Genomic DNA, 26027 nt, shown 5'->3' with positions numbered 1-26027 from the left:
GTTATTTTTTTAAGTTTTGATTCTATAGTCTTCATGGTTAATGACATGACACTCATGCAGATTTTTTTGCCTCTTGGGTCAAGTCAAAGATGGGTTCTTTTTTCACTAAGTGTATTAGCTTAACCTGGTGCAGATAGGTGTTATTCAAATACACCTTTAGAACTAACATGCCTTCAGGTCGGTTTATTTTGGGCACCTGATTGCAGTTTGACTTAGTCAGGTAAGTGTTTTGAGATAATGATTTTGGCGAGATCAAGCATGATGTTTGGTTGGTTGAAATGTGGACTAGTCATTAGGAAGGACATGCTAGCACCATAGGCTTGGTGCTTGGTAGGTTAAAATTTATACTGAGTCATGAGATAAGACACTTTGGCTCGGGTTGAGCACTTCTCTCAACTAGATGGGCATGTCAAGCAACTAAGTCCCCAAGTGCATGGTGGTTCTGTTAAGCTTGGACATGGAGCAACAATAAGAGCAAGGAATATAATTTCAAATAGATGAAGTAGTAGGTTGAAAACTTGAAATTGTAAACTTGAATTCTAATATGTGGAGGTGGTTGGTGCCACTAGCCTATATAAAGAGGGCTAAAGTGTTTTTTGAAAGCAAAGAACTCATCTTGTTGAGAGTTGTCTTATATTTTATATAATGAGTAAATATACAAGTGAGGAGAACACCATAAATCTCATATGTTTTGTGGGTTTCTCATTGTTACAATCTCGTGTGACTTCTCTTAGATTGGCTTAGAAAGCATAGATATGAAAAAACTTAATGAAAGAAACGTGTCTATGACAATTGGTATCAGGCTAAGGTGGTGTTTGTTTTTTGGCTGAATAGAAAAAGCTAAATATTTTGGCTTTTTCTATTCAGCTAAAAGTACCTTATTAATACTAACTAACATAATTAAAGTGAACTTATTATCAATAAGTTTGGTTTAATAATGTTGGTTGATGTCAATGAATTACTTTTAGTTGAATAGAAAAAGTTAAAATATTTGGTTTTTTCTATTAAGCCAAAAAACAAACACAACCTAAGTCTTATGATGAGTAGAAATGCTTGCCTAATTGCTATGAAAAGGTAGGGTAAGTTTCAAAATTGCCATGAAGGATATATGGATAGGTTATCACCCTAAAATGCCTAACATACCTTTAATATGGGTTTTTAAAAAAGAAAAAGGAAGAAAATATGGAGATTTTGGTGTCATGTGTGAATAGTTGAAGTAATAACATTAAGAATTGAGAAGAAAGCATACCCCAAACTTCTCACTAGGGATTTATAATTTTAAAACTCAAAATCTTTAAAATTTCCAAATATTCATTATTATCTTAAACTTTAAAATATTTTTTTTACTACTATACATTTTAAAAAAATTTAATACTAAGGTTTATTGTAAATATATTTTTTGTTTTTTGTTTTTTTTAAAAAGAACGTAATAACAAATGTTATAACTTAAAAAATAAAATTTTATTTTATATCCTTAAATATTACTTTCAAATATTTCAAAATTTGAGATAGTAAAAGGATTTTAATACCTCATTTTTTATATATGTTTTTTAAAACCATTACCTTTTTACTGGAAGCCTTAAAAGCTTTTGTGTTTTATATGAAATTTATTATTATTTTCTTTTTTTTTTAAATTTATCTTAAAAAAATTCAATAAAAATATTTAAATTTTCCTATTTATTTTTAATGGACTAGGAAGAAAAGTAAGAGGTTTGAATGGACTAGCCATAGTGTCATCCACATGACACCTAATAAGGGTATTTTCATCCTTCACATTTCATATTACTTACTAATAATTATGCAAAATATATGGTCTTCAGGGCCATTACGGGATTTATCTACCCAATTGATATAATTATTTCTTTTTTTTTTCTAAGAATTTTCAAAACCATTAATTTTTTAATAAATATTTAAAAGTTCTAGTATCTTACATAAAAATTAGTATTATTCTTTTCGATTTTAAAAAATAGAAAATAGAAAGTGTATCCAAATATATACTAAAATTTTTATTTGTAATTCTTTTTCTATTTTATATGATAAAGATTTTATTAAAATAATTTTAATTTTAATTTAAAAAAAATTAACACACTTCTTATAAATCTGCCACTTTTGTTAGGGTGTTTTATTTATCTTAAATAAATAAATAAATAAAATTGACAAAAAAAAAAAAGGGTAGAAAATAACTAGGTCCAAATTTGTGACCAAGTGGAGAATTCCCGGCAAAGTAACATCCAGGGGAATATGCGGTCGCTGGTCTTGGGCAGGCAGCGCACCAAACCCCCAATTCCAAGCTCTTTAAACGCACCAACTTCTTCGCTACTGGGCGGACATTCCAACGATTCCGCCTACCTCCCTTTTTCTCTCTTTTGCTCTCACTTTCCTTCACTTTCTCTCTCTCGCTGCCGATCCGGATCTCCATCTCCTTACTCCTTCCCTTGCCTAAAATGCAGAGCACCGCTTTCACTTTCTCTCCTTCCATCTCCTCCATCTCTCTCTCCAAACCTCTCAAGCCTGCCGCTTCTCTCTCTAGATTCAGACATATTTCCCTCTCTTCTTCTTCTTCCAAATCTCCTGATCTCGCCTCTTCCAATGGCGTCTCTGCTTCGTCCTCCGTTCGGACGCCGGCTGCGCTCTCCTCGTCGAGGTTCGGCGCGTTTGGTTCTGCTCCCTACCTCGTTGAGGATCGGAGGAGGGGTGATTTGACGGTTAGGGCGAGTTCGGTGCCGGAGAGCGCCGGGGAGAGCGAGAAGTCGGGGAACTTGGTTCAGACGTTGCAGCTCGGGTTGTTGTTCGGTCTTTGGTACCTTTTCAATATCTACTTCAATATCTACAACAAGCAGGTTTGTTTTTGTGGTGTGTGTTCTGAAATTTGAGATTTTTCGTAGCAAAGCCTCTGATGAACTGACGTAATACCGCCATGTTAGGCTTAATTGATGTGAGTTTTTCAGTTTTGAAAATCGAACTATTGGAGCTCTTTTCTAGGATGGATTTGATTGTTTCCTTGGTGTTCATTACGCTGGCTTTAAAGGTTGAAAGCTCTGGAATATTGAATCTTTTGATTGGGAAATAAATTTGAAAATTATCATTATTTATGATATGAAAGACAGATCCTCCCCTAAACTGAGACTAATGGCATTATGCTAATGGGAGTTTATCATTTTTGGAAGATATAAGGATCTCTCACTACTTAGTAGCCATGTGTCAGGTTCCAATTTATTGGCTAAGATCTGGTTTTTAGTGTTTATTTTTTATATTCCTGTCACCCATGAATGCTAGAATGATGAATCTCTGTAATTGTAAATTTCATACTGTGAAAAAATTAAATGACTTTGAAAATGAATCAAAACAACAATATGTAAACAAGGTAGTGTTTCATGTTCCGGAAAATTCACAGTTGCAAGTGTTTCAAATTTTATAAATTTAATTATCTTTATGTTCATTTAAGTGCAAGGGGATATTTTACAGAACCTAACTGGCGAGATACAGTGAGTCATTATCTATGAACATTATGAGGCCTTTGCAGCCCCGATCATCAGAAAGTGTTTTTATGAGCCAAATTCTGTCAAAAGACAGTAATTAATGGTGGCAATACATGGATTATGCAAGTCAATTTTTAATTATTGACAGTTAATCTTGATATTTGAAAATTTTGGTTATATGAATATGTGAAAAAGTTTATTGTTGAATTTGTCAGACATGGACTCCAGCATAATTAACGATACCTTTTGCTCACAGGTTCTGAAGGTCTACCCATTCCCTGTAACTGTCACCGTGGTTCAGTTTGCAGTAGGGACTGTACTTGTTATTCTTATGTGGGGACTTAATCTATATAAGAGACCAAAAATTAGCAGTTCGCAGGTATTTCAATGTTGTTGGGGGTAATCCTGTTTTCAAATTATTGAATTTACATTGCACTTCTTATTGTGTCTATTCATTTTACAGCTTGTAGCAATCCTGCCACTTGCTGTGGTGCACACGTTAGGCAACCTGTTTACTAATATGAGTCTTGGGAAAGTGTCTGTTTCATTCACTCACACAATTAAAGCTATGGAGCCCTTTTTCTCAGTTGTCCTCTCTGCTATGTTTCTAGGAGAGGTGAGCATTTCTCATGTTTCTTTCTTGCCTCCCTTTCCTAATTAGTTGCATCACCTGAAATCCTGCATTGAGATTTAGTTTCTATACTCCAATTTCATGACATGAGACTGAGATGCCTATGATGTACATCAAAGTTGCCCTATTGGGCAGATGATTGAGGAATTCATGGCTCTGACATTTTTTAAGAGTTATCCTTAAAAGTTGTTTATAACTTTATGCCTTTGTTATCCTGCCCTTACAGTTTCCTACAATCTGGGTGCTCTCCTCCCTTCTTCCTATTGTTGGTGGAGTGGCGCTGGCATCAGCCACTGAGGCCTCCTTCAATTGGTGAGAAAATAAATATGATTATATGTTATTTATTATCCTTTTCTATAAGGGAATTTACTTGTTTTGTTTGAGTTCAGTTACAGAAAAATTATTAGTTCAGAAGTAATTGAAATGGTTATCTTAGATTCTGACAAAATAATCTCATCATTTTGTTCCTAAATCAGGTCCGGGTTTTGGAGTGCAATGGCATCAAATTTGACAAACCAATCTCGTAATGTTCTTAGCAAGAAGTTCATGATTAAGAAAGAGGTAATCTACAGGATCCAGATCTTAATAACCTGTTTTTGGTAGTTATTTAGTTTACAAAGGAGAAAGGAAGTTGATAGTTATTGAACTGCTAGTGTCGTGGGAATATTTTATTTTTTTTATTCCTTGATCAAATTGGAATAATTATCATACTTCAGTTCATTGTAATATTTTTGTTTTAGAATTTATTTTACATTTTTTTCTGTTTCCAATTAATTGTTATTGGAGTGCTAGTGTCATGGGAAGTTTTGTTTTGTTTTTTTTTTTTTTTCTGTTCCTCAACGAATTAAAATAATTATCATACTTCAAGTCATTGTGATATTTTGTTTTATAATTATTTTAAGATTTTTTTCTGTTTCTTTCTGTTTGAAATTGGCATCTGACCAGCAGTTCGTTCTCAACAGGATTCATTGGATAACATTACCCTCTTCTCAATAATCACAATTATGTCCTTTATCTTGTTAGCCCCTGTGTCTATTTTCATGGAAGGCATAAATTTTACCCCTTCATATCTGCAGTCTGCTGTAAGTAAATTTCAAGAGTCTGATATTGCTACAGTTCCATTTTCATTTTTGGTCATTCATAAAGTAACATCAGTGATTAATGAGTCTGTGATTTTTGTTATTTATTGCATATTAGGGACTGAATATGGGACAGATCTACAAAAGGTCTCTCATTGCCGCACTCTGCTTCCACGCATATCAGCAGGTGAGGCCTGTTATATGTTTTTGTTGTTCTTCTGCTTCCTGAAGTCATGTCTTATATTTCTCCTAGTGCCTGCACTATACTTTTGTGGCTGTAGTCGTCTGTTTGATAGCTTTTTTCCAACTTGAACATTAACAAAGTAATCTATTTTGCTGATTCTAAGTTGGTCCTCTAACTTCTCATGAGCATAGATAGCTGCTTTGATGATTCCATATCTGAATGGATTTTACCTACATCAATTGATTTTTCTGGTACAGAGAAGGGGGAAAAAATGAAACTGGCTAATCACGAAAGCTAAAGTTCTGTAGATAATTGAATTCAGTTAAGCTTCTTACTTAAGTTCATGGCTATGGTTTTCCATAATAATCATTGCACTTGAATGGGAAAAAACAGAACGGTCACCATGTATTACATTTTTTTATATCGAACTAGATAGAACAGACTCAATCATGCCATATGAATAGTAACGCATAAATATGACATTGCATTAAATAATTTTTTGGATTTTTTATGCTTCTTTACCATGCTTTTTATTCTTTTATCTGCTCTTTTCTTTGTATAATTGGAAGTTTATAAGGTTTTATATTAATAGCTATCAAAGTGTGTTGGTAAGTTTATGACTGTACCTAAGCTTACCAGTCAACCACATTTTATTTACAAATATGTTGGATCCTAATTTTCATTTTGAAAATTCATGAAGGCAATAGTTTGATATTAATTATGTATAATTATCATATTTCTATTAAAGAAATTTATCAAAAGTTACCCATTACAAAGTTCTGAGACTCCCATTATGTCAATAGAAGTAGATCTTGAGAACATGTTTAGTTCCTCTGTTAGTTTTGACAAGTCACTGACTCATAGGTGATGACAAGATGGAACATAATCAGTGAGATTATAGTGCTCATAAGATATACAGCATACTATGAGAACAAGAGATCTTAATATCTATGAAAATTTTGGATGTGAACCCCTAATGAAATCTAATATAATGATATTTTAAATAGTAAATAAAATTTGAGAGGAAGAGAAGACAATTGGTGATGTTATGGTGGGTGTTGTGAAAGAAATTAGACATTTTAGTAAGAATATAATGAATTGCACCAAAGGTTGTCTTTGTAAAAGACTGGCAACATTCATGCACCAGGGTGAGAAAGTATGGAAACCAAGGTCTTGTTAGAAATGGTCAATGCCTGTCAAAGCTTGCCAAGATCTTCTTTAGTGAGAGTTGACTCCTAAATTTGTTGCTGTCTTTGTATTATTCATCAATTCCGACAAAATTTGGCTAAATATTTAGAAATTGGATTGATGCAGGTCTCTTATATGATATTGCAAAGGGTATCCCCAGTTACCCACTCTGTGGGTAATTGTGTTAAGCGGGTGGTGGTCATTGTTACTTCTGTTCTCTTCTTCCGCACCCCTGTTTCACCGGTCAACTCATTGGGTAAAATTAACTGCATCTGATTTTCCATCCATCTTTTAGAATATCATTTTCATGTTATAAGAAATATTTTTCCTGGGCTTTCACTGTAGGCACTGGCGTGGCCCTTGCTGGAGTGTTCCTGTATTCAAGAGTGAAGCGCATCAAGCCAAAGACAGCTTGAAGTTTGTCAGCCGAAAGTTTGTTGGTAACTTGGGTTAGACAAAGTTAATATATTTTGTGGGATTCAAAAATTTAGTTGTAGGCCAAGCGGGAACTTATCTACTCCTTTGATTTTTCCTTTTTGTTTTGTGTTTTCTTTTTCTTGAGATAATTTTATTCTTTTGCCATAATTCTGCTACGGCAAAATGTGCCAATATGAGATGATTTTTCATTTTGCCATTTTTCATTTCTTGCCATGAATGTAGAATTCACTCTAGCAATGTTACCTTAGGGCAAGCTAGTGCAAAAATACACTTTATAAGCAGTTCAAATAAGTAATGAAAGCTAAAAGGAACATGCTAGCCAACACTGGCATCTTTGCCCTATGTAACCACTGTCTGGAAATTTTAAAAAGGAAAAGTGTGCTAATTTATAAAGTCTAAACTCAGTTTATTCAACTCAAAACAATTAGGATTTTATATGCTTTTACTATGGGTAAAGGTACTATCAGGGTATTAATTTGTGATGATATAAGTAAGTACCGTAGTTGACTTTGAATATGTATTGCCTTTGACTTGAAAGTGAATGAAATTTGAATTATTTTTAGAGGTTGTGTCACTCATATGCTATTGTAAATACTCTACTCCGCTAATCTACAAGCCTCCTTCCTCCTTTGAATGTTCCTACCTTCTTATCATCAAGGTTGTAGGTAGTAGTTAGAAAGTTTCTTATGCATTTTGTGTCTTGTCCACAACCATCAACCCTAAGGCAGGTGAAAGTTGATTTACTAGTTACCAAAGGAATGTATGAGGCCAAAACATTTACCATAGTTAATTGGGGAAAAGTTCAAAGGAGTGGTCTCATCTATTTTAAAAATGTTTGGTGGAAGTTCAAGTGTCCATATTTGAAAGTCAGATGGTGTTTCCCAAGTGAGGAGCATGAACTCAGAAAGGGGGGAAGGGTGGTTGTAAATTAGGTTAGATCCACTCCCACTTCCCAATTCAAATTTCAGTTGAATGGGGCCCCAGTCTGTGGGGTTGAACCATTTGCCAAAGTGGGTAGTTGCAATCCCTGATCCCCTGCTTACTTGGAAAAGAAAATGAAGATGAGGCATCCTTCTGGCTGACACTGTGGACAAAGGTTAGTGGAAAAGACTAAAAAGGAGTCTTTTTTTTTTATTATTCATTTTTAGGCGAGTAAAATCGTAAAAATAATAGCCTCTAATATTGACTTCAAAATTAAAATTTGTCTTTGGGGGATTTTATTTGAATTCTTTTTATCTGAATTTAAATGAAAATGAAAAAGGAGAAAGGTTTTGACCATGTTTGGTTCCTAGAAAAAAAAATGGTTTATATAAAAATTAAATAATTTTAAAATATATAAAATTTTGATTAATTTTAATTATATTTTTTTTTCTTAACATGAAAATCCTTTGTTTTTTTCTCATCAAATTTTCGAAACCAAAGATAATTCAAACCGTTGTATAGATCCTGGACATTGAGTTTAACCCGTTGCCCCCAAAATTACCATTATATGAGTCTCGTAACATAAGAGGCAAATGCTTTACGTCGAATACAAACTTGGCTAAAAGCCTGAATGTGTCATTTTAAAGTTTTTTTTTCTTTTATTAAATAAATAATAATTTTGAAAAATAACTTAAGATGATTAAGAAACCATTGGAAAGTGATTTTGGTTATCTCTCGCTTTTAAAGAAAATCACTTTAAGTCTCATTTGGATATAGTTTTTAAAAATAGCAATTACTTCTCTATAAAAAAAAAAAGTATAAACTTTTATATAAAAGGTGTAGTTAAATTATTTTATAAAACTCTAAAATCGAAATAATAAATTATTTTAACAACTCAATTTTTTTAAAATCAGTTTTAAAAGAATTATTATCTTTTTAATGAAATTTTTTAAAGATTTTTTATTTTATATAGGTGTTACTTATATTTTAAAAAAAAAATTTTAAAGTTTTTTATTTTAAAAAATTATATTTTTTAAACTTTCTAGGACCCAAACATAGCCTTAAAGTTTGTTTAACAATATTATTAAAAAAAAATACTTCTAACTAAAAAAAAATGAAGTGTTTAATAAAATTTAGAAGGTTCTCATAAAAAAATTGAAAGATTATTTGTAGCGCTTCTTGGAAAAACACTTGTACATAATACTAAATACTCTTAAACATGCTTATAAAAAGACACTTCAACTAAAAACACTTCAAATAAAAATAATACAAAACATATTCTTAAAATATGTTTGATAATACTTTTAAAAAGTACTTATAGGCTAAAAAATATTTTTTTTAAAAAAAATTGAAAATAACTTATAATATTTTTTGGAAAAGTATCTATTGGATGATTTTTCTAAAAATACTTTAAATATATATATATATATATATATATATATATATATATATATATATATATATATATATATATATATATATATTTATTAAAATTACTTCAAATAAAAATACTACCTAACGCGTTCTTAATTTGTATTAAAATATGGTTTCTTCACAAATTACAATAAAAGTTCAACGAAAATGTTGTACACTAAAAGTATTTATTTGAGAATCATTTTCAAATAGATCTAATAATTCTTAGACTATGGTAAGTCTTTCTTCCAAAAATAATTATTTTATTATTAATACATTATAAAGAAATATTATTAGAAACACTTATTTTTGTGTAAACTTAAATCCCTACTAGTAGAGGCTAAAAGTGCACAATTCCTCCCAAATGGCCCTTACTAAAGTTGTTGACTTCTTAATTTATCATGTTTAGATGCATCCAAGTTAGGAAAATTGTGGAGCCCTTACATAATTAATTGTGGATCTTTTTCTTAAAATTGTGTTAAATTCTTTTTAAGAGATCCCTCATAATGCTAAGATCTACACTCAAACGTATAGCCGCTTTGAGTTCAAAGGAGTCCTCGCATTTTTAAAACGCATTTATATGGTTAAAAAGAGTTCATATTTATATAGTGTCAATAACTTTCTCTCCTATTCAATGTGGAACATCACAAACACTTTCTCATGCAAGCACAACATCCCGTTGTGTTTATGAGATTATGAGATCAAACAAACAAATATCCTTCATGAGATCAAATAAACCTTCATATCCAGGTCGAATATCAACTCTGATATCATTTGTAATGATTCACACTTAATTGTATAGATATTACTTACTTTGAATCCAAAGAGATGTTCACGACTTTAAAACGCATATACATGGTTAAGAGAAACTCATTTTTATACAGGGTAAAAAACTTTCTCCCCTATCCAATGTTTTACATCACACTTGATAATGTTTTCAATTTCATTTTGGGTGTTTGGTCTTTGATATAGATATATATATAATCCTTTTAAGATCCTTTTGGCAAAGACAAGATGGTTCTAGTAACCTACTTCAAACAAGCCTTAATATCAGTACAATCATACCATACCGTTTCTGCTCTATGTATTAATTTAGTAGTACCATAAAATACCACATTTATTCCTTTGAAAAAAATTTGGAATTAAACATCCTTTAAATTCAATTAAAGTCCAATAAATACAACTTTAACTTAATTGTACGTACTAATCCTAATTCAAATATTTGTAGTTTGAAAAGCCTGCTACAATAAAAAATATATGGCCCATGTCATTCACTTACCTATACGTATACATATACCATCGAACATTCGTACGTATATACATACATAGATACTTATACATACATACATATATAATAAGCTTATAAAGAAAAATTAATAATATAACAACGTCTATCTATGATTAGTTCAAGTTGTTTCATACAAAAGATGAAAGCACAAGTCAAAGCATTTCTAATGATCAGTTTCAACAATTTTTATTTGCCTTGTTCTACATCTTACATATTCACTTTGATGAACCCTAAAGGCCTGCCTAAGATGGTTAAAAGAAAAAAACTTTTCTGCCCACAGGATTATTATGATCTATAGGCTTAATTCCCAAGGACTTGATCAGAGATTGACTTGAGAAATTATCTCCACCAAATCCATCTCCTTCTTCACTTCACACTGCAACAATGAAGCCATGTCCAATGGCATATTCTCCATCTCAATCCCTTTCTCATCACCAGTAGGAGCACTAGACATCTCATTGAGGAGAGAGTCGATACTGCAATTCTCTTGAAAGATGTTAGCATCAAAGGAGAAATCTGGGACCTCCTCATAATCGAAATTCGGAACTACGCCGTCGCCAGGGCAGAAGTCTGAGATCTCTGGCCTGTTCATGGGTGGTCTGAGGACAGTATTATTAGCTGCCATGGGGTTATTTGCAGTAGGGTTTTTCTGGTAATCCACTGTCCTTGAGTCCAAGTTGAGGCTCTTGATATAGTTCTGCAGAAGGGTGCTTTGTCTTGGATACTTTGAGCGGCATTTTCTCCTCGAGAGCTGCCTTCTTTTGGTAGCATTCCAATGGTTCTTTATGGAGTTTTCAGTTCTTCCAGGCAGCCTCTTTGCAATTTCCGCCCATTTGTTTCCTATTTCTGCATGGGCTTGAATAAGAATCTTGTCCTCCTCTTCACTCCATATATCCTTCTGCAAACCAAACATATGTACAACAATTGAACTGGCATCCTCATCTCTTTTACATATAAATATGTCTGTATGTTATTTATGTACGTAATATCAACTATACATCCAGCTCAATGATGATGAGGCATAATTTCAAACCCTAATATTTTATGTACCATTAGAGGGTATGAGTATCTTATTCATGTGTATATGTTTTATGTATGATGTATGCATGACTCTTATGTTAGTGAAATGGGGGCATAATTTTTTCTAACCTACTGAATTTGGACGTATTGGATGGCTAACAAACAACAGATGAGCGAAGCAATCAAGGCATTTGGGTAATGGACACAAGGTTTTTGATTCAGTGGAAGGCTCCATTGGCTTGGGGGCATCAAAGGAAACCATATCTCTGTGTGTTTGTGTCTGTGTGTATGCATCTGAGTATCTCCCAGGATATGATGAAATTAATCAATTGATGACTTCATCAACAGATGGTGTGAACATAAAAAATAATTCAAAGGAAGAAAGAAACCAAAAACCTTAATGTTAGGCCTCAGGTGATTGTGCCATCTCTCCCTGCACTGCTTCCCTATCCTCCCATTCAGCATCTGAGCAATGAGGCTCCATTTTCTAACCCCGTACTGTTCCACCAGTTGAATCAACAGTCTTCATACCCATGCATGGGCACATGATCAGAAACAGAAAATTATAACAAAAACCCAGAAGAAATTTTGCAAAAAAGATTTATATACCCATAAAGTAGAGTTAGATCTTTTGTCTACCTGTCTTCTTCAATTGTCCATTGCCCCTTAACCACATGGGTTTTCTTTCTACCTTTGTAGGTCTTTTTGGCCGCCGGCGAAGCTCCATTCTTAGCAGTACTCATGCTGATTTTCTTGTATAAACTATTCTCTGCCGCGATGCACACTTCCTCTGGTATAACAAAGTTTACAGGCTTGATTTCTTGACAGTTGAAGGCCACTCGGCCTCGGTCCAGCCCCATCATATCTGCAGCAGCGGCTCTCTGATGATGGTGCAACAGGTATCCTCCTCCATTATTGCTCTGAAAATTCTCCATCACTCCAACGTTTTCTGCATAAGGCTTCAATTCGTAAACATCGAGATTCATGCCAGACCCATATGTGAAACTGTCGAAGGGATCCAAGCAAGCAGTTTGGACCCCGAATTGGAGGGTCTTTGATGACGCATTGGTGGGAAATTGATGATCGAGATGGTGGAAATCTTGGAAGAAAGCTTTTGATGAACAGGCTTCTAAGGAAAACGCACCATCTCCCATGTAAGATTTCAGGTAATTCTCAGGCAATAACATTGGCTGAGAGCCAAGATTTTCCTTGTACTTTCTATCAAAATCCATGAGAGAAAGCACGGGAAAGAGAGAGAAAATTTGTGTGTCTTTTTGGAGCTATCAGCTTTGTGTTCCTTAATAGGTATGAATGGGAAAGCATTTACTAATAGTGGGCTCGTCCTGGCCGTTGATTGAGATTAATCCAATGGTCGGGATTGCTCTACTCTTGTGACCCTTAAGTTCTCACTGTCGGAGGCCATGGCTAGTAGGACAGTGCCCTTATTAAATTTTCCATTTTTGGTAAAAAATGGTCAAAGGGAGGACTCTGGTTTCAGACAACCGCAGAGGATCAGCCTGACCAGATTGGTAAAGTTATTACAACTTGCTCACGTGGCATCGTCCCATTGGAATATTCTGGGATCCATTCGTACTTCATGTTTTGTTTTAGGGTATGTTAGTAGTTTCGCTTCAAAATTCAAAATAACCATCCAATTAGATTACGCCAACTGGCAAAGACAGAAATAGGAGGTTTGTTGAGACCCCTGGACTCTGTTGAGGCCTGTAAATTGTAAATGCATGTCAAACTTTTTCAACACGTGGTAAAAATGACGGAAGACACTGAGCTAACTATCTATGCAAAATGACCGTTTTACCCTTACTCTATTGAAAAAAGTTCTAAGTACTTCAGCTTTCTCCATTGTCCCACATGCCCATCAGCATTTTTATTTTTAATTTATTTTCCTTTACTGTCCAATTTCAATTATTATTTTTATTATTTTCTCAAATTTTAAATAAAAATTAATTAAAACTTTTAACTGCTTAACCTTTTTTTTTTTTTTTTATACAAAAAAAAGGATAAATTATAAAAAAATTATCCAATAAACTTTCAGCACATCCAAAAATTTATAGAGATTAAAAGAGGGAATGGAGGATTGTAACCGAAAGAGAGTTTGGTATAATGAAATATTTAGTAAGCAATTAAGAGTTGGTTCTAATTAGAGAAACACAATTAAGACATGTTAATTTTATTAGATATCAATTACTACTGGTAATTACACAGGTCAAGGTAACGTTAAGAAATTTCTTATCCTTTAATTCTGCAGCAAATGTTCTTAATTATAATTTAAAATAAAATAAATTTAAATTTGTTTGTTTCCAAGGAAAAATGGCATGGGGTTTTTGGTCTCTTCAATCTTAGACCATTCAGATATAGATAGATGTGCCTGAATTAGAGAATATTTGGAGCTGAACCCAAAGAAATGGGGCATATTTCACAAACTGTAAATACCAAATATCATCAAGTACTTGCACCATTTTCATTAAAATCTCTCAGGAAATCTCTAGGGTTTGTGATTGTTCCATAAGAAATGAACCCAATGCAAGGAAAAACACAATATGTCTGAATAGTAGAATCACCTGGAGAACCAATCTGGAATAGAATTGGAGAAACCCAAGAAGGCCCTTCAAGAGAATGAAGGGGTTTAAGAATCAATTCTACCAAAAGGCCATGTAGAAATCAGATGCATTGTTGCTGGAAAGTCTTCTCAGGGTGCTTCCAATCTATTAGTGAATGGTGAGGAAAATCATTCGGCATTTCTGAAGCCGGAAGCCATGCTTCCCTCAACACTCTTTCAACTTCTTGGTAGACCACTGCATTGCCTTCTGCTGTCAGATGCAGCCCATCGCTGTAAATGGAAAAAATATAATTGTAAATAAAATTTAAGATATTTTTGTATATCTGGTAAACTTGAAAAGACATCAATGGAAGTTCAGTTAACAATAATAGTAGTTTAGGTTTGGCATTTGTTTTCAGAAATCGGGTCACCAGGCACTTGTCAAAACTCAGTTGGGATTAGTCCCCTGTTTATTTCTCTTTAAATGAACTCTAATTTGATAGCAACAGTCAATAGTGCAATTTAGGATAGATGGTAATGAAAATACGGAAAAGTTGTCAAGATGGTCTGATACAACAAAGGTCAAAAGCATGAAAAGGTATAAATAAAAAATAAAAAAAATTGGGATATGGTTTGGCTGAGTTGAGTTTTTCAGTTACATTTTTATTTTTTTTCCTCTTGAAGGAAAATCATGGATCAAATTTACACTCAATCAGATTAATTAAGCAGCATGCCACAAAATTTCCCTGAAAGACGAAGGCTTTATGCATCACTAACCTGAGGAATTTTTTCTGCCAACCCTCTGTTTCCTGCATCTTGGACCATAGGTTGATGGAAGGAAGACCCAGTTCCCTAGCTAACTCGACACACTGCCTTGCATAAACTCCAGCCATTTCATTTGTTCTTTCAGGCAGCTCCATTGCTTTCTCACCATACAAAGATCTGCTAGGCCAAATGAGGAGCTTATTTCCAAAGTAAAAGTAACCATATTTTAATGGAAAAGCAGCATTCATCATGCATGTCCTCTAAGTTCTTGTTCCTTTAATTAGATGTTCAAATTCCAATAAGATTCACATTGTAAGACAGAAAATATTCTAAAATCTTAGGTGACTGAATAAAAAGGTCAAATGCAGCCATGAAGAAGACAGCACACTACCAATGGGGGTGTTAGTGAATGTGATGATAGAGGTGGCAATGATGGTGAAGGTGAGTTGCCATGAAGGTGCTGGTGTTCCCGTAGGTTTGAATGGTGGTATGCTTGCAGCTAGAAATGGCCACTGCAGCAGGGCCAAGATGAAGGAGAGGCAGGGGTGAAGTCAACATGGAGAGGCCGACACCAGGAGTGGGTGGAGGCAAGGTGGCAAAGTTGGCAGTGACAATGGGATGGTTGTGTGCTGGCATTGCAATTGTGGAGCTGGTAGCATGAAGATGGAGGGGATTGTAGTGTCTCAAGGTGGATATCATAGGAAGCAATAGCATGGCATAGGAAGTGATGGTAGTGGCAATTGGTTGTGTCAAAATATAATACCTTCGACCACTACACATGTTAAAAGTTAGGCCATCATTTCTATTGGCAAATAGGAGGTTTCAAGGTCCCAAGAGTGTAGAGAAGGGAGCCATTTGAGGGTTATGGGAACAGCTCCAACCCCAAGTCCAGGGTAAGACCCCTAAGCGATTTGAGGAGGAATGCATTCTTGTAAATTATCTTAGCTTGCTTTCTTCAAGGGAGAATTGCTTGGTAACAATGAGAACAATAGAATAACCACTATTATATCTCTTACCATTATGTTCCACAATTCAATAAAACATTTATCATTTTATAATATCAATATCTTAATACCACCCATTATAAAAACCATGTTCTCTTCCAACTAATTATTCAGTGGATTCAGAAATGGATTCCGCATGCAGCTGCCCCTCATTCTAAACAATATCAACTGACATAAAGAAGAAAGTATCATACTTTGCATATTGCATACGCCCTTCTTCATCAACAGGTGGTGGAGTTACAAGCACTACTAGCATGGTGGAAGAGCACTCCTGCAATCAGTGTTTCTAGACAGTGAGAAATGGAGCTGATGATTATTTCATATACATTTTGATTTATATAACAATTCTAGATATGTCCAATTAACATTAGTTTTATTGACTTTTATCAATTTTTTGTTATGTCTATCAGGCTGGCACAGGCTCAAGAGGCGCCTTTTAGAGCCAGTGCTAGGTGCCCTTGGTTCACACTGCTGACCCAACCCCACAAAGGAATGGAAGATTTACACATTAAGTAGGAGCAATCATTATCCACCTCCATTTTCCTTCAAAGAGAAGAAGGTGCTTGCCAAATCTATACGCATCCCTGAACTACTCAACAAAGGTGTCAATGATGAAGGATGAGAAATATCCAACATATAATCTCTCCAAATAATTCAACCAATTGCTGGTCCTTGAATGTTAAAACACGAGAAAATTCTTCACGGTGAGTGAGTCCTGAAATCCCTAATTCATTTTCAGGCCTTTTCAGCAGGTTCCATCGAGCAACCTGTGCTTTTGTGTGTTATTTCTCTTAAATTAGTGGAAAAACATTAATTGAGTGGTCAATGAAAAAGCTTGGCAGGCCAAATACACTTATTAGACATAAGAAGTCCAACATATAGCAACTAGCATACAATGAGCAATTTTTTTTTTTTTTTTCTTTTGATAGGATTTTTTCTCCTGTGTTTGGGAATCAAACTTCTAACCTCTCACACTTCTATACAAACCCCTTGCCGCTTCACTTGGGCCAGGATCCAAGGGCATCTGAGCATGCAACAAACATGTGAAATGTGGAATTTGAAATACTGAAACCATATATTAGACATGAGAATTTCAACATATAGCATCTAGCATACAACAAGCATACGAAATGTGGGATTTGAACCTTCAAATGATGGACTATTCTCCTGAGATTTTCCTTGTACTCTTCAACAGGAACATGCTGCCGTTCACTGGTCCTCCCTGCAAGAGCTGCATCATTTGCCCCAAAGAAAACTGTTGTTGCAACAGGAGGTTTTGTAGAGCCCTGAAAAGAAGTCATATAAACAAAACTGCTCAGACTGAAGAGTTACACAAAGATGAAATACATTGTCACTAAAATGCCAGGCAAACCAGGAGATTGGTCAAATCTTTCTACAGCAAACTTAGATGTCCCCTTATATAAGCAATACTCAATACATTATATATATAAAATGCTATACCTGAATTAAATACAACCATATAAACATGAAATTAAACTCCCTGGTAGAATAACTGCTAATAAAATTTATCCCAGAAACTAGTTTGTTTGAAAGAGGTATGACTGGGTCAAGAAGAGCTCTTTGGATTATCTTTTGGGTCTCTGGCTTCTTCAAGTTGAAAGCTTGATGAATAGCTTCTAGACTATCTTTCAAGTGTCTAGCATCTTTGGTTTGAAGGCTTATGTAAAGAGATTTCTTGACTATCTCAAGTTTCCAAAGATCCAAGAGTTACTTTTTTTCTCCTTATGCAAACAGATCTGTTTAGAGTAAAAGTCCACCCTTAAAAGTTTAATTTTTATCCCTTATGAGAAAATATCTCATAGAAGATTTTTACACAGCCAATGAATATTAGAAGCCCAATGACAGTGGATGAGGATGTGTCCACATATGTTTCACCATGTTTGCATAGACAGCACCAATTAACCAGACTCCAGACTCTCTCTTCATAAGCTAGTTGATTGTCAGAATCTTCTGCCGTGCTGCCTTCCACACAAACAAACTGACCTTAGATGTTGCCCTCAGGACCCAAATATTCTTACTTGGAAGGATGTCACTTCATGAGACCACAAAGACACGTAATAGGATTTGATTAAGAACATCCCTTTCTTCGAGATCATCCAACCCAACATATGATGAAATAGGACAAGACATGTAACAGCACAGTTGTGTACATGCTAAATCCATATCAATTTAAAACTGCCTAACTATATCAGGTATCTAGTTTTTCAAATGCTCCCATTTCTAGCTTATCATTCCAGTTTTTTTTACTTATTCATCATCTCAACATTGTAACATCATTGTATTCAATTGCCGAATATATTTATCACAAAGGCAATCCAAAATTAAAATCTTTTCCAATTCTATATTGGCATCCGCCCTCACCACTCCCATCCAACAAAATAATGTAATCTTCAAGTAACATATCCAGGGGGCCTAACCTTGTTATGCAAACAGTCAAGTCACTTCACATCAGCATAACACCAAAATATCTCCTCACTTCTCAGTATATTAGCATTTTCCTATGGTATGCGACTATGCATGATTATATTTACAGTTAAATACTAGATTTATCCCATTAAAAGAGCATAATGAAATGATCGGCTTTGGAATTTATACATAAGTGAATGAAAATTAGGACATTTATTTTTCTCTTGGAAGGCATGTTGTTTATTAATAGATACAACTTGTTTCAAAGGATGTGTCTAGTGTTTTAAAGACACAACCTCTTCCAAAGGATGTGTTTTAATAGATGTATCTAGTGTCTTAAAGACATAGCTATTCTAATAGTCACCAACAAAATCTATAAATAAGTGCCCAACGCCCCCCCACCCCCGGCCTATTTGGGATTTACTCTCTCATTCATCCATTCTCTCCACTCTTTCTCCTTTCTAGTCTTTTAAATTTTCAAGTCCTTAGTTTCAAGTTTTGTATTTTCTTTTTTCTACTAAATATTTTTGTCATTCAAGAGAGTACAAATCACCAAGTGATTTGCTATTTCTTGTGATTTGGAATGCTACTATCACAAGAAAGTTATCATTGTATCCTAGAAGACAATCACCTGTACTATAATCACCTGAGCAAGGTGAAATTTGTCTTAAGGACATAGGGTCAAACTCTACCTTTGATCAATCCCAAAAGACTATCTAGTCAATAGTTGGGACAACAAACTTTAGACAAATTTTCTTTTGTAGCTAATTTTATTACAATTAATTTTTAGTGAAGATGGCTTCTACTTCTTTTACACCTCATGTTGCTGCACATGGTGAGAAACCTGAGAAGTTCACTAGGATGGACTTCAAGAGGGGGGAACAAAAAATATTGTTCTAGCTTACAACTTTGAATCCTGCTCCAGTCCTATATGAGGATGCCCTTCTTTTAAAGGAGGGTGAAACTGATAAACAAGTGCAAGCAACCATGGAAACTTGGAATCATTCTGACTTCTTGTGCAAGAACTACATCCTCAATAGTTTGGACAACACATTATACAATGTGTATAATCCAATAAGAACTGCTAAGGAACTATGGGAGTCCTTGGAGAAAAAATACAAGACAAAGGATGTTGGCTTGAAGAAATTTGTAGTCAACAGATTTCTAGAACTCAAAATGATAGACTCTAAGGTAGTTATGAGTCAAGTCCAAGAACTACAAATCATTCTGCATGAGATACATGCAAAAAAGATGGTGTTGAACGAGTCTTTCCAAGTTGCAACTATGATTGAAAAATTACCACCATCTTGGAAAGATTACTTGAAGCATAAGCACAAGGAAATGGGACTTGAGGACTTGATTGTGAGACTGAGGATTGAAGAAGACAATCAAGTTTCTAACAAGAAACCAAGAAAGCTTCCAATAGAGTCCAAGGCAAACTTGGTCGAGCATAAACTTGGCAAGAAAAGGAAGTACTCTAGTGAAGGTCCTAATTAGAGGAAAGACAAGTTCAAAAAATTCAATGGAAAGTGTTACGTGTACAACAAACAATGCCACTGAGCTAAGGATTGCCACTCCAAAGGACATGACAAGAAAAATCAAGTACATATGACCAAAGAAGAGAAGCCGGCAACTGATGTGTCGGATATGATGCATTCTGCCATGGTGTTTGGAGCTAATACAATGGATAACCCCAAGGAATGATTGCTAGACACAGAAGCTACTCATTATGTATGTTCAAATAGAAAGATGTTCTCTTCTTATGTGCAAATAAATAGAAGGGAGCCATACATGGGTAATTCAACTACTTCTAAAATTGAAGGCATAGGAAAGTTGATATTAAAGATGACTTTAGGAAAGGAACTCACTCTCAATGATGTATTGCATGTGCCTGATATCCTAAAAAATTTAGTGTCTAACTCATTATTGAGTAAGAATGGGTTCAAATTGGTTTTTGAATCCAATAACTTTATACTCACCAAGAATGAGGTGTATGTGGGCAAAGGGTATCTCACAAATGGGCTTTTTAAGATAAATGTAATGACTATCCTATGAGATTTCAATGATAATAAAGTCAGTTCTTTTGCTTATTTGCTTGAGTCTTTTAATTTATGACATGACATATTAGGACATGTGAATTTTAATTCTTTGCGCAAATTAAGAAATTTAAATTTATTACCTAACTTTCACATTGATCCTAATCATAAGTGCAAGACATGTGTAGAAGCTAAGCTAGCTAAATGTCACAAGATGCTTTAAATGACCCTCCCCATGGGCTTATATAGGAGGAGGGAAGCTTCTGGAGACTCCTAGAGCCATCTACACTAAGCCATTGGTGGGAAGAGTGTGGAAGGTTCTAGAAATGCCTAGAGATGTCCACACATCTCTACACTATGGTGGAAGGCATGAGAGGAGTCCAAGGCTTTCTAGAGACTTCTAGAAATCTCTTGTATATTCTTGTACATAGGGTTGTACATAGAATAGGGTAGGATGTTCTAGAATATTATTGATTTGTAAGGAACTCTCCAAGGTTCCAGATAGTTCCATTGGTGCCTATAAATAGGTGAGGCCCTCATTTGGCCAAGGCACTACTCAAAATCACTTCCTAACCAAGCAAGTAAGCTTCCAAGCACTTGTAAAAGCTTCCTTGAGTTAATAAGAGCTTCCATTCTTTAAAGAGTTGCCTACTAAGCTTCTTAAGCTTTCGAGTCTTGAGCGTCTTAGCCTAGCAAGCTAAGCATTGGGAGTAAGGCTGACTTAGCAAGATCAAGCGTCTTGACTTGCCTAAGTGCCGCACGAGCTTAGTGAACGACTAAATCCATGACATAAAGCACCCTTTCATTCTATTGAAAGGAATACTGAGCCTTTAGAATTAATTCACAATGATATCTATGATTTAAAGTTTGTGTAAATTAGAAGAGGGAAAAAATATTTTCATCACTTTCATTGATGATTGCGCAAGATACAGTTATGTATATTTGCTAAGAAGCAAAGATTAGGCCCTGGGAGTGTTTAAACACTATAAGAATAAGGTTGAAAATCAACTTAACAAGAAGATAAAGATAATAAGAAATGATAGAGGTGGAGAATATGAAGCACCTTTTGATGAGTTTTGTTTAGAACATGATATTATTCATCAAACCACTGATCCTTATTCACCTCAATCAAATGGTATTGCTAAATGCAAGAATCGAACATTGAAGGAAATGATGAATGCTATGTTGATAAGTTCTGGTTTGAGGAGAAGCAATTCTTTTTGCAATCCATATTTTGAACAAAATACTACACAAGAAAAATGATGTAACTCCATATGAATTATGGAAATAATGAAAACCATCTTATAAATATTTGAAAGTGTGGGGATGTTTAGCAAAAGTAGTTGTTCCTAACCCTAAAAATGTTAAGATAGGGCCTAAAACAGTTGACTATGTTTTTATTGGTTATGCCAATAATAGTAATGCATATTGGTTCCTTGTATATAAATCAGGCATTCTTGATATTCATAAAAATACAATCATTGAGTCAAGAAATGCCTCATTTTTTGAGAGCACCTTGAAAAAGTACACCAGAGAAAAGATCTCAAAAAAGAACATATGATGATGCTAGTAGTAGTCATCAAGATGTTGAAGAACTCAGACACAATAAAAGGGTCAAAGTATCTAAGTCATTTGGTCCTGATTATCTAACTTATATGTTAGAAAATGAACCTCAGACATTTAAGGAAGCAATGTCTACTCCAGAAGCTCCATTTTGGAAAGAAGCTATTAATGATGAAATTGAATCCATCATGAAAAATCACACATGGGAACTGGTGGATCTTCCACTAGGTAATAAGCCTTTAGCTTGTAAATGGATTTTTGAAAGGAAATTGAAGGTTGATGGATCAATTGATAAATATAACGCTAGACTAGTAGCTAAAGGTTTTAAACAAAAAGAAGGCCTTGATTTTTTTTTATACATATTTACCAATCACAAGAATAACTTCCATTAGAGTGTTGATTGCAATCGTAGCATCGCATAATCTTGCAATTCATCAAATGGATAAATTTGATGGTGAATTGCAAGAAGAGATCTATATGGAACAACCTGAAGGGTTAATTGCTTCTAAACAAGAGAAAAAGGTATGTAAGCTTGTTAAATCTTTATATGGATTAAAGCAAGCACCAAAGCAATGACATGAGAAATTTAACAATATTATGATGTCAAATGACTTTAAATCAATGAATGTGATAAATGTGTTTATGCTAAGAGCACATCAATTGGTTATGTAATGGTATGTTTGTACGTGGATGATATGATAATTTTCGGAAGTAATAACGATATCATTAGAGCTACCAAGAAAATGTTAACCAAACATTTTGATATGAAAGATATGGGTATAGCAAACATCATATTAGGAGTTGAAATCTCTAAGACATCTGATGGACTAGTATTTTCTCAATCACACTACATTGAACAATACTTAGAAAGTTTAATAAAAATGAAGATAGTCCAGTAAAGATTCCAATAAATGTAAATCTACACTTAGCTAAAAATACTAATCAAACCATATCTTAATTAGAGTATTCTCATCTAATTGGCAGTTTAATGTAAGTCGTGAACTGTACACGACCAAACATAGCATAATAACAAATTGAGTAGATTTACAAACAATCCAAGAAAAGATCATTGGAAGGCAATAATCAGGGTTCTTAAATACCTAAGATACAGTCTAAATTATGGATTGCATTACATAAGATAGCCAGTTGTACTTGAAGGAGGTTTAGTGATGCAAACTAGATATCTTATACAAAGGACACAAAACCCACTAGTGGATAGATATTCACAATAGCAAAAGGAGTTACATCATGGAAGTCCTCAAAACAAACATGTATTGCTTGATCCATAATGGAATCTAAATTTATAGCTCCAAATAAAGCAGGAGAAAAGCAAAATGGCTTCGTAATTTTCTAGAGGATATACTATGTTAGCAAAAACTTATGCCTATAATAAGCATACATTGTGATAATCAATCCGCTATTGGAATATAATGGGAAATCTCAACATATACGTCGAAGGCACAATATAGTAAGACAGTTACTTTCAAATGGAGTGATTTACATTGATTACATCAAATCAAAGGACAACCTTGCGGGTCCGCTTACTAAAGGTTTGTCAAGAGACCAAGTTAACTACTCATCGAGAGGAATGGGATTAAAGCCTATGATAAAAAAGTCTTCATAATGGTAACCCAACCTAGTTAACTAGAGATCCCAACATCTAGGTTCAAAGGGACAACTAAGTTGTGAATGACTAAAAGAAACAGTAAAGAGATAATCTCTCTTACCTATTCCTATAATGAATTAGTGTTTTCTACAGAGTGAACTAGGTTAAGCTTTGCTTTTTAATGAGTCTTATAGCTTGGAAAACAAGTGGGATATGATAGGATACTCTTAATAGGAATCACCTATGTGAGTGTGAAACGGGGTCGTTTCTATGAGAATTTTTAAGGCTGAAATTCTCTGTAGCACTCATAAAACCAGGATTTGTTCAAGGCCAAAATGAGCACAAACATGAGAATCAATGGTGATTCAGAAGGGAATTACATGGATATTATAGTCTTTATTTACATCAACAATTGAACAATTCAAGACATCAGGTTCATTGATCAGCTAAGTAAATTTGATAGTATTTCACTAAGGAAGCTTCAAAGTCACAAGCTACCTATCTTGATGTAATTACTTTCCAAGTTGTACTCTCTAGAATGTTTAACTTGTCATTTGCTTTTTCCAAGTCAATTTCCATTCATGTGGGGGATTGTTGGAATTTATATATAGGTGAATGCAAATTAGGACATATTTATTTTTCCCTTGGAAGACATGTTGTTTCGTAATAGATACAACTTGTTTCAGAGGATGTGTCTAGTGTTTTAAAGACACAACCTCTTTCAAAGAATGTGTTTGGTGTCTTAAGACACAACCCTTTAAGGGATATGTCTAGTGTCTTAAAGACATCTCTTCTAATAGTCATCAACAAAATCTATAAGGTCCCCTCCATGTCTTTTCGGGATTCACTCTCTCATTCATTCATTCATTCTCTCCACTCTTCCTCCTTTCTAGTCTCTTAAACTTTCAAGTCTTTCTTAGCTTCAAGTTTCGTCTTTTCTTTTTTCTAATAAATTTTTTCTATATTTAAAAGAGTATAAATCACTAAGTAATTCGCTATTTCTTGTGATTTAGAGTGCCACTATCATAAAAAAGGGATCATTGTATCCTAGGAGACAATCACTTGTGTTGTAAGCACTTGAGCAGGAAAAATTTGTCTTAAGGATATAAAGTCAAACTCTACCCTTGATCAACCCCAGAAAACCAACTAGTCAATAGTTGGGACAACAATTGGAAGGTGAACCAATTAACATAAAGCATCCATGGGTGTTATGTGAAAGACTAATCATGTATAAAAACTTTTATTTACACAATGTATAGTAATAATGAAGGAAAATGAAAACAAAAACTTACATACATACTTTGTAACAATTCATACCACACTTGTCACTCATAAATTATAGTGAAGTAGTAATTTGAAGTTCTTGATTATGTCTTAAGGTGATTCGGGTTCTGGTATCTTTCTCAAATGAGTTATTTGGTGTCATAGATGCACGAACTAATTTTCACTTTCACAGTTTTTCATTTTAGTAGTATCAATCCATTATTTTTTTAGGCATCCAAACTGATGTTCTAAAATTATGATTCCGCCTAATATGTTTCTCCTACAAGATCTAACTTTACATCATGAGGCACACGATCTAACTTTGTATACATAATGAAGCACCTTAACAATGAAAACGAACCATGCCCATCAACAATAAACAGAAACTCGCTTCTTACAATAAATGAAATGAAATTTAAGTATACACTGATATATACAAAGCAACACTATGAACAGTGATTTGAAGACAAGGAAAAAAACGATGTCAATCATTACCAGAGGAAAAAGGTATTGTAACAAGAACAATGCCAGTCTACTGGTGTATCCACCATATCCACGCAACACTATATCAGCCTACACAAAAAGCAGAAAATAAAAAAATAAAAATAAAAATAAAAATAAATTAATCACTATCAAGTAGATAAGCAACATAGTTTCTTCTCCTTTCCCACATTTTCTCAGCAATTAAACAGAAAGCATAAGATACAAAATTCCAAATTCACGTCTTTCACTTTATTTTTCTCGGCAACCAAACAGAGGGAGAAACTACGGGAAAACCTTGCGAGAGTAGGTGTCGGCGAGAGCCGCACCCCATCCACCTGATCTGAATGATTGCTCTGTGATCGAATCCCCAAATAACACGATTTGAGGCCTCATTGTGAGGTAGCTTCTAGAGAGAGAATCAAAGGGAACTGGTGAGAAAATTCAAAACGCACCGTTTTGTGGTGTCTCTGCGGTCCCAGCCACAACGCAGCGTTTTGAAATCTCGCCTCCCACGCAAAAACGCACGTGTTTTTCATTTATCATTTTAAAACGCTGCGTTTTGAAATCAAAAATTAAGGTTTTGTTTGGGAAATATTTTCAAAAAATAATTCTAAAATATAGTTTATGAGAACATCTTTTAAAAATTGTGTAGACCCCCATTTTGGGGCTTGTTTTTTTTCAT

At 34.3% G+C, this 26027-nt stretch overlaps 3 protein-coding genes across 3 annotated transcripts; 1 reads left to right on the top strand and 2 right to left on the bottom strand.

Moving 5' to 3' along the window:
* The first annotated feature begins 2208 nt into the window (after positions 1-2208).
* Positions 2209-7195, top strand: LOC100248370 (phosphate/phosphoenolpyruvate translocator). Its single transcript, XM_002282388.4, has 9 exons — positions 2209-2840; positions 3736-3858; positions 3943-4095; positions 4337-4422; positions 4587-4671; positions 5073-5192; positions 5308-5376; positions 6688-6817; positions 6907-7195. Exons 1-9 carry the CDS (start codon positions 2445-2447, stop codon positions 6975-6977), a joined length of 1233 nt encoding a protein of 410 aa, XP_002282424.1. The 5' UTR covers positions 2209-2444; the 3' UTR covers positions 6978-7195.
* Positions 7196-10763: 3568 nt separating this feature from the next.
* Positions 10764-13017, bottom strand: LOC100243240 (transcription factor MYB98). Its single transcript, XM_002278997.4, has 3 exons — positions 12281-13017; positions 12038-12164; positions 10764-11519 (listed from the first exon to the last, which is right to left on the bottom strand). The coding sequence occupies exons 1-3, from the start codon at positions 12871-12873 to the stop codon at positions 10941-10943; spliced, it is 1299 nt and encodes a 432-aa protein (XP_002279033.1). The 5' UTR covers positions 12874-13017; the 3' UTR covers positions 10764-10940.
* Positions 13018-14098: 1081 nt separating this feature from the next.
* Positions 14099-25857, bottom strand: LOC100257038 (GDSL esterase/lipase At5g62930). The gene is made up of 6 exons (XM_002282416.5): positions 25640-25857; positions 25358-25435; positions 17113-17253; positions 16162-16238; positions 14976-15140; positions 14099-14489 (listed from the first exon to the last, which is right to left on the bottom strand). Exons 1-6 carry the CDS (start codon positions 25736-25738, stop codon positions 14321-14323), a joined length of 729 nt encoding a protein of 242 aa, XP_002282452.1. The 5' UTR covers positions 25739-25857; the 3' UTR covers positions 14099-14320.
* Between the last annotated feature and the right edge of the window lie 170 nt (positions 25858-26027).

The sequence above is a fragment of the Vitis vinifera genome, chromosome 17 (assembly GCF_030704535.1).
Source record: "Vitis vinifera cultivar Pinot Noir 40024 chromosome 17, ASM3070453v1".
Classification (NCBI taxonomy): Eukaryota; Viridiplantae; Streptophyta; class Magnoliopsida; order Vitales; family Vitaceae; genus Vitis; species Vitis vinifera.
Note: the sequence above shows the minus strand (reverse complement) of the source record. Positions and strands in the feature narration are given on the sequence as shown.

Bases quoted from the DNA above. Each gene is read 5' to 3' on its own strand.
- LOC100248370 (XM_002282388.4), top strand. From the start codon at position 2,445: ATGCAGAGCACCGCTTTCACTTTCTCTCCTTCCATCTCCTCCATCTCT. The intron at 2,841-3,735 runs GTTTGTTTTTGT...TTTTGCTCACAG, and splicing joins TCAATATCTACAACAAGCAG to GTTCTGAAGGTCTACCCATT. The intron at 6,818-6,906 runs GTAAAATTAACT...CTTTCACTGTAG, and splicing joins TTCACCGGTCAACTCATTGG to GCACTGGCGTGGCCCTTGCT.
- LOC100243240 (XM_002278997.4), bottom strand. From the start codon at position 12,873: ATGGATTTTGATAGAAAGTACAAGGAAAATCTTGGCTCTCAGCCAATG. The intron at 12,165-12,280 runs GTAGACAAAAGA...ATGGGTATGAAG, and splicing joins TGGACAATTGAAGAAGACAG to ACTGTTGATTCAACTGGTGG. The intron at 11,520-12,037 runs GTTTTTGGTTTC...TTTGGTTTGCAG, and splicing joins ACCTGAGGCCTAACATTAAG to AAGGATATATGGAGTGAAGA.
- LOC100257038 (XM_002282416.5), bottom strand. From the start codon at position 25,738: ATGAGGCCTCAAATCGTGTTATTTGGGGATTCGATCACAGAGCAATCA. The intron at 16,239-17,112 runs GTTCAAATCCCA...CACTGATTGCAG, and splicing joins GAATAGTCCATCATTTGAAG to GAGTGCTCTTCCACCATGCT. The intron at 15,141-16,161 runs GTATGATACTTT...TTGGCCTAGCAG, and splicing joins GGGCGTATGCAATATGCAAA to ATCTTTGTATGGTGAGAAAG.